The 8893-nt window shown below is 41.2% G+C and overlaps 1 protein-coding gene across 1 annotated transcript in view; it reads right to left on the minus strand.

Annotated features, from left to right (window-relative positions):
* Positions 1-8893, minus strand: part of TAF1 (TATA-box binding protein associated factor 1) — a 119365-nt gene that overhangs the window by 58967 nt on the left and 51505 nt on the right. Inside the window, exon 24 of the mRNA XM_023508051.1 lies at positions 4938-5149. Coding sequence (XP_023363819.1) covers positions 4938-5149 — 212 coding nt within the window. The remainder of the gene's footprint in view (positions 1-4937; positions 5150-8893) is intronic.

The raw sequence follows: 8893 nt of genomic DNA on the forward strand, positions 1-8893 counted from the left end.
TTTTTTTTTTTTTTTTAATATTGAGACAATCGCACTTTGTCACCCTGGGTAGTGCGCCATGGCATCATAGCTCACAGTAAACTCTTGGGCTCCAGTAATTCTCTTGCCTCAGCCTCCCTAGTAGCTGGAACTACAGGCACCCACCACAATGTCTAGCTATCTTTTTTTTTTGTTTGTTTAGCAAGCCCAGGCCAGGTTCGAATGCACCAGCCCCAAAGTATGTGGCCTGTCCCTAACCATTGCCAGCCACTGAACTATGGGGAAACCAGCCTCTTTTTTACTACTTTTATTTTGTTTTTTTGAGATAGAGTCTCAAGCTGTCACCCTAGGTACAGTGCCATGACGTCACAGCTCACAGCAACCTCTAACTTCTGGGCTCAAGCGATCCTCTTGCTTCAGTTTTTTTCTTTTCTTTTCTTTTCTTTTTTGGAGATCGAGTCTATGTTGCCCTGGGTCAAGTACTGTGGTGTCACAACTCACAGCAACCTCAAACTCTTGGGCTTAAGTGCTTCTCTTGCCTCAGCCTCCCAAGTAGCTGGGACTATAGGCGTCCACCACATGCCTGGCTATATTTATTTGTTGTTGCGGTCATTGTTGTTTTAGCAGGCCTGGGCCAGATTTGAACCCACTAGCCTTGGTGTATGTGGCCAGCGCCTATGGGTGCCGCCAGGTTTTTCTATTTTTAGTAGAGACAGGTACTTGATTTTGCTCAGGCTGGTCTCTAACTTGTCAGCTCCAGCAATCCACCCATCTCAGCCTCCCAGAGTGCTAGGATTACAGGCGTGAGCCACCATGCCCACCACATTTGCCTTTTTCTAATGTGCTTTAAAATACAATAACTATTATAGATATTGACAAATTAAATCAACCATAATGGAAAAAAAGAACCTCAAACAAAATAAAAATAAATGAATCTAACTGTATCAAATTGATTCTTAAAATTACACACAAAAGGCTGGGCGTGGTTTTTTCTTAAGACTGAGTTGAAGGTTGCTGTGAGCTATGACATCACAGCACTTTATCCACGACAGCTTGAGACTCTATCTCAAAAAATAAAAATAAATATAAAAAAATAGCCGGGTGTTGTGGCAGGTAACTGTAGTCCCAGCTACTCAGGAGACTGAGTCAAGGAGATCACTTGAGCCCAAAAGCTTGAGGTTGCTGTAAGCTATGACATAATAGTACTCTAAGGGAGAGACTGTCTCCAAAAACTAAATAAATAAAATAACACAAAAAAACCCAATTACTCCAAATATATTTTTAATACCCTGACTATCCTTTAGTAGCAGGTAATTCAAGAATAACAAACTAGGCTCGGCGCCTATAGCTCAACCGGCTAAGGCGCCAGCCACATACACCTAAGGTGGTGGGTTCGAATCCCCAGCCCAGACCCGCCAAACAACAATGATGGCTGCAACCAAAAAATAGCCGGGCGTTGTGGCGGGCGCCTGTGGTCCCAGCTACTTGGGAGGCGGAGGCAGGAGACTCGCTTGAGCCCAGGAGTTGGAGGTTGCTGTGAGCTGTAATGCCACGGCACTCTACCCAGGGGGACAGGTTGAGGCTCTGTCTCAAAAAAAAAAAAAAAAGAATAACAAACTACAAAAAACATCTTGAACTTACATCATATCTTTGTTGGTGGTGGTGGTATTAGTATAGTGATTTTTGAAACCTTTTGTTCGTATCATAGAACAAATGAATAAATATACATGTCAAAAATGAATTATTTACAGAGAAAGGATATAAATATGAAATGGAACAAGATGAGAAATAATCAGTAAGTACAATTTGGATTAGAGGTACCAGTACAAACTTGTGATTTAAAATATATACATATTTCCTAGTACAAAGTTGTGATTTAAAATATATACATATTTCCTAGTTCTCTCCACAAAAGAGCATAGAAGAAATGACATCTCAATGGCCATGAATAACACCTAGATCTTGATAACTAACACCCAGATCTTGATTTTTAAAATACCATTCCTTAATAAAAGGAACCTGGGCTTCTTGGACAAACTGCAGATTCTAAGTCTAGGACAAGAAAAGTTCGATGAAAGCCTATAATATCTTGTGCCAGAAAGTAGAGATGTTCTCAAAGATTTACAGTCATTTCAAAAGGACATGATCTGGCTTAAAGCTTGGGATCTATCTAAGCATCTAAATTAATGATGTTAAGTTTAATTATTACCTGACCAGATTTCAGCTTATAATATAAGTCTATAGTCATCAGAACAGCATGTTGTTGGCATAAAAACAGATATAGATCGCTGGAACAGAATAGAGAATTCAGAGATGAAACCAGTCTCATATAGCCATCTAATCTTTGACAAAGCAAACAAAAGCATTCACTAGGGAAAAGAACCCCTATTTAATAAATAGTGCTGGGAGAACCTGTTAACTACATGTAAGTGAATGAAATGGGACCCACACTTCTCACCACTTAAAAAATTAATTTGCAATGGATAAAAGATCTAAATTTTAAACATAAGACAATAAAAACCCTGGAAAATAGACACAATCCACAAAGCAAAAAAGATAACCTTCAGAATAGGAAAAGATAGTTCCATGCTACGAATCCAACAAAAGGCTAATCACCAGAATCTACAATGAACTCAAGTGTATCAATAAGAAAAGAGCAAACAACCCCATTTAAAAACTGGGCAAGAGACAAGAACAGAAACTTTTCTCATGAAGACAGAAGAATGTCAATAAACACATGAAAAAATGCTCAGAGAAATGCAAATCAAAGCCACTTTGAGATATCATCTAACTCTAGTGGGAATGGCCTACATTATAAGATCCCAAAGCAACAGCTGGTGGCATGGGTGCAGAGAGAAAGGAACACTAATGTGCAGTTGGTAGGACTGCAAACTAGTACAGCCTCTATGGAAAGACATATGGAGATTCTTCAAAGAAGTAAAAGTAGACCTACCATTTAATTTGGCAATCCCATTATTAGGTATTTACCCAAAGGAAAAAAAGACATTTTATGAAAAAGACACTTCCATTCAAATGCTTATAGCAGCGCAATTCATGATCACAAAGATGTGTAAACAACCCAAGTGCCCACTGACACATGAATGGATTAATAAACTGGTATATGTATACCATGGAATATTATTCATTCCTAAAAGAAAAGATGGAAATTTGTATCCTTTTAAACAACCTAGATGGACTTGTGAACATTCTCCTAAGTATCACAAGATTAGAAAAGTAAGCATCACACATACTCAATACCAATCTGAAACTAGATTAACCATAGACCCACACAAGAAAAAAAAATCTCAATTAAACTCAAGGTAGGCGGTGCTTGTGGCTCAGTGAGTAGGATGCCAGTTCAAACCCGGCCTAGCCAAACTGCAACAAAAAACAGCTGGATGATTGTGGTTGGTGCCTGTAGTCCCCACTATTCAGAAGGCTGAGGCAAGAGAATCACCTAAGCTCAAGAACTGGAGGTTGCTGTGAGCTGTGATGCCACTGTACTCTACTGAGGGTGACAAAGTGAGAATCTGTCTCTAAAAATAGATAAATAGGCTCAACGCCTGTGGCTCAAGTGGCTGAGGAGCCAGTCACATACACCTAAGCTGGAGGGTTCGAATCCAGCCCGGGCCTGCCAAACAACGATGGCTGCAACCAAAAAATAGCCAGGTATTGTGGGGGGCGCCTGTGGTCCCAGCTACTTGGGAGGCTGAGGCAAGAGAATCACCTAAGCCCAAGACCTGGAAGTTGCTGTGGGTTATGACGCCACAGCACTCTATGAGGGTGACAAAGTGAGACTCTGTCTCTTAAAAAAAAAAAAGAAAGAAAGAAAAGGCAGGGAAAACCATTCTAGATTAAGAAAAATTCAAAATATACTTAACCTCTGAAGTAGAACTGGATCCAGAATTTGAAAGGAAAGCAATAAAAGGCATTGAGACAACAGGAAATTTCAATGAGGTCTAAATATTACATGTTACTGAATTAATAACTACCTTGGATGTGGTAACATCACACCTATAACTAACTTACTGCCAAAATGGTTCAGGAAGAAAAAACATTTAGGTATATAAAGATGAAGCAAATGCAGCAAATGCTAACAATTGGTGAATTTAGAGAAATACTGTATTCTTTCAACTTTTCTGTATGTTTGTAACTTTCAAACTAGAAAGGGGAAAATTTTTCAAAACTTCTCCATTTGGCCAGGCACAACACTCTGGGAGACTGAGGTGGGTAGATTGCCTGAGCTCACGGGTTCGAGACCAGCCTAAGCCAGAGCAGGACCCCATCTCTAAAAACAGCTGGGCATTGGGGCAGGTGCCTGTAGTCCCAGCTACATGGGAGGCTAAGGCAAAAGAATAGCTTAAGCCCAAAAGTTTGAGGTTGCTATGAGCTGTGACACCATGGCACTCTACTGAGGGTGACAAAGTGAGATTGTCTCAACAACAAAAAACAAAACAAAGAAACTTCTCCATTTTATTATCTATTAAACTTTCCAAGAGCAAAAGATAGGTGTAAGCATAGTTTATGTGTGTCCTCAATCTTTTTGGATGGTATGTTATCATAATGCTTGAGATTAGGGACTTTGCAAATATTCTAAGTGCCTGAAAGTAGAATAGGAAAAGGGAAATTAACCTTTACTGAGTGTCTATATAACATGCCAGGCACTGTACTATATGCTTGTCTCTCTTGTTTTATCTTAACTACCCTCAGGGTAGTTTTATTTTATAATTATGGAAACTGAGACTCAGAAAAGTTAGGGAGCATGTGCAATAACAAATGGTGGGACTTAAGAAGTGGTGTAATTTTCATTCCTGGTAACAAATACTGAGGAAAACTCATCAGAATCCCAGTACGCTCAGTTTCATTTCAGAGAACCAATCACATCCACCCATCACCCACCAACATCATCAAACTCTGATAACACTGTACCATAGCAGTTTCTGCCTCCTACACCTTACCTCTCAATTAGCTGTTTCCCCAAGACGATCTTGGTCCCTTCAACCTTGATAAGTTCTTCATTATCATTATGAATGACTGTCTTTTCCAACTCCTCCTCCTGCTCCTCTGTCATGGCTACAGGGTTAGAAGGTGGAGCATTTGTTTGATAATAGAGGGGGCAAAATTTGTTTGTCCTCATGTGCCCAATGGCACCACACGCGCCACATTTCAGCTGCAAAGGAAAAGTATCAACATTTAAGAGGTAAGCAAGTAACAGAACAGTTGTCCCTCAGCATTTACAGGAGATTAGTTCCAGGACACCCTGAGTATACCAAAATCCATGCATACTCAAGGTCTGCAGTTGGCCCCATGAAACTCGTGTATACAAAAAGTGAACCCTAGCTCGGCGCCTATAGCTCAACCGGCTAAGGCGCCAGCCACGTACACCTAAGGTGGCGGGTTCGAATCCCCAGCCTGGACCCGCCAAACAACAATGACGGCTGCAACCAAAAAATAGCCGGGCGTTGTGGCGGGCGCCTGTGGTCCCAGCTACTTGGGAGGCGGAGGCAGGAGACTCGCTTGAGCCCAGGAGTTGGAGGTTGCTGTGAGCTGTAATGCCACGGCACTCTACCCAGGGGGACAGATGAGACTCTATCTCAAAAAAAAAAAAAAAAAAAGTGAACCCTCTTTATACATGGACTCCACATCCCATGATCTATGCCTATAACTGGACCTGTACAATTCAAAACCATGTTGTTCAAGGGTTATCTGTATATACAGAGGGTGACAAAAATATACATATAAATTTTAAGGAAGGAAAAAGTATATTAAAGTTTTAATAATATATACCAATAACAGGCCATGTACAGTGGCTCATGCCTATAATCCAAACACTCTGGGAAACCAAGGCGGGAGGATGCCTTAAGCTCAGGAATTTTAGACCATCCTGAACAAGAGTGAGACCCCATCTCTACTAAAAAAATAGAAAAAATTAGGCAGGTGTTGTGATGGGTGCCTGCAGTCTCAGCTACTCAGGAGGATGAGGCAGGAGGAGTTCCTGAACCCAGGGAGTTTGAGGTTGCTGTGAGCTAGGCTAGTAACATAGCACTCTAGCCTGGGCAACAGAGTGAGACTCTAATAACAAAATATAATTCTGGGCGGCGCCTGTGGCTCAAAGGAGTAGGGCACTGGACTCATATGCCAGAGGTGGTGGGTTCAAACCCAGCCCTGGCCAAAAATTGCAAAAAAACAAAATATAATTCTGCTAACAAAACATGAATACAAGTCACATTGACCATATCTTATAATTGTGTAAGTCAAGCATGCCTGGAGTATTACAATTTTTAATAGTTTTTTTCTTTCTTAAAATGTGTATACATTTTTTTGGCACCCTGTGTACAAGGCAGGGGAGAAACAAGAGCAGCTTCAGAATTTTTGCTCTAATACATTTGTTATACACCTATCAACCAGAACCCACTGGGCAAAAGGGCACGTATGGAAATTACACATGATAAATAAAATGAAATCCAGGTAGGTCACTTCCTCTCAAGCTTAGCAGTTGGTCAGCAGGGACCCAAGCAGGTTCAACATGCATACTGAGAAGTGATACTTCTGTTCGGATCCACTCTACCCTGGCCACAGCATGATGTTAGTCCACAATGATTACAACGTGAGGGTGGAAATATGGGAGGACTGGGCAGTGGAAACTGAGGCAGTGGAGAATACCTTCTTTTTTTTTTTTTTCTGAGACAGTCTCACTATGTCGCCCTGGGTAGTTTCATGGTATCACAGCAACCTCAAACTCTTGGGCTTAAAACAATTTTCTTGCCTCAGCCTCCCAAGTAGCTGGGACTACAGGCACCTGCCATAATGCCTGGCTAAAGAATACCTTCTTGATGTGCCTAACTAAAATGAGTTTTGCTAAGTTCAAAGTTTTAATGAAATTACATAAATCATAGTTTAACAAGTTTGAGATTTGATTGATTATGGCAGGTAAGTTAATAGTCAAGGAAATAGAGATTGGAGATATGGATATTAAAAAGAGTATATACACAGTCAAACCACATTGTGTATCAATAGAAAAATCTGTTGAAATATGCAACAGCAGAGGCCTCTACCAAATGACAAGAATGGTCTTGGTGAGGCTTCCTTTCCCCTAAGTGAGGATCTGGAACTTTTCCCAACTACAACCCTCAGTGAAAGTCCCTGACAGAGATTTTGTGAAGGCTTGACCTCTTCTCTCAGTAAGAGTCTGTACAGAGGTCTATGAAAATAATCAGCAGGGTACAGGACTTGCTGGAAACAGCACAGACACCAAGACCTCGATAAGAAAGAAACATTTTCTTGGAGAGATAAGAGGAAAATGCCTCTTTCTCTCTAGCTCTTAACATAAGTATGGCATCAGCCTGTCTGCCCAGCAGGGACTAGGTAGCTTAACTGCTGCCTCAAGAAACTGTTTGCATGGTCAAACTGGGGTCTGCACTCACATCCTGCTTCTGAGTTGTGTTCCTTGTTTCATGAACTGCATCTCCCTCTTAAACTTATAAATAACTTAAAGTGAAAAGAGAAGTAATTTCTTATTTTTTTTTTTTTAGACAGAGCCTCAAGCTGTCCCCCTGGGTAGAGTGCTGCGGCACGACAGCTCACAGCAACCTCCACCTCCTGGGCTCAAATGAGTCTCCTGCCTCCACCTCCCAAGTAGCTGGGACTACAGGCACCCGCCACAACACCCAGCTATTTCTTGGTTGCAGCCGTCATTATTGTTCGGCAGGCCCAGGCTGGATTCGAACCTGCCACCTTAGGTATACGTGGCTGGCACCTTAGCCACTTGAGCCACAGGTGCTGAGCCAAGAGAAGTAATTTCAAGAGTCAGTTAAAAAGTAACTTAGTTGGTAATGTGGGCACCATAAGAACAATGACATACACTGCATGGGCTGATTTTACTAATCAATTGATTTGCTGATTAAGCAATAATGTATACAATAAAAACAGAGTCAACCCAGAACAAAAAGCTGTCACCTGTCCTCAGTATTTGGAGGTGTCTGTGCCCTGGGCCCGATTGTTTAAATTATAGTTTGTCTCTGCCTTTTTATTTCTTTCATTCTCTTGTCACTGTCAGGCACTAGGAAAGAACCATGGTGCAGTTTGAGGCTGATCCCCAACAACAAGGTGTTCAGATTTTGTAAATGCAAATGTCATAAAAACTTTTAAAAGAAGCCTAATCATGGCCAGGCACGGTGGCTCACACCTGTAATCCTAGCACTCTGGGAGGCTGAGATGGGTGGATTGCTTAGCTCAGGAGTTCAAGACCAGCCTGAGTAAGAGCGAGACCCTATCTCTAAAAATAGCCAAGCAAAATAAAAGTTAAAACATAAAAAATAAAAGCAGCCGGGTGTTGTGTTATGTGCCAGTAGTCCCAGCTACTCAGGAGACTAAGGTAAGAGAATTGCTTGAGCCTATGAGTTTGAGGTTGCTGTGAGCTATGATGCCATAGCACTCAACCCCAGGGCCACTAAGTAAGATTCTGTCTCAAAAAAGAAAAATGTAAAACTGTGATATATGTACACCATGGAATACTATGCAGCCCTAAAGAAAGATGGAGACTTTACCTCCTTCATGTTTACATGGATGGAACTGGAAAATGTTCTTCTTAGCAAAGTATCAAAAGAATGGAAGAAAAAGTATCCAATGTACACAGCCCTGTTATGAAACTAATTTATAGCTCTCAAATGAAAGCTACAACCTAATTCTAGCCCAAGAATATGGGGAAGGGGTGAGGGAGGGGAGGGGAGAAGGGCAGATGGGTGGTGGGAGGGTGACTGGAAAGATCACCTATATGGTCTGTCTAACAAGAGTACAAGTGAATTTTTCCAGAACTGGAGTATAAATGTTTTAACGCAATAACTAAGTAAATGACACAAAGTCTATGTTAACCAGTTTGATGAAAATATTTCAAATTGTATATGAAAACACTACA

The sequence above is a fragment of the Otolemur garnettii genome, unplaced genomic scaffold (assembly GCF_000181295.1).
Source record: "Otolemur garnettii isolate 467f Iridium unplaced genomic scaffold, OtoGar3 scaffold00219, whole genome shotgun sequence".
Classification (NCBI taxonomy): domain Eukaryota; kingdom Metazoa; phylum Chordata; class Mammalia; order Primates; family Galagidae; genus Otolemur; species Otolemur garnettii.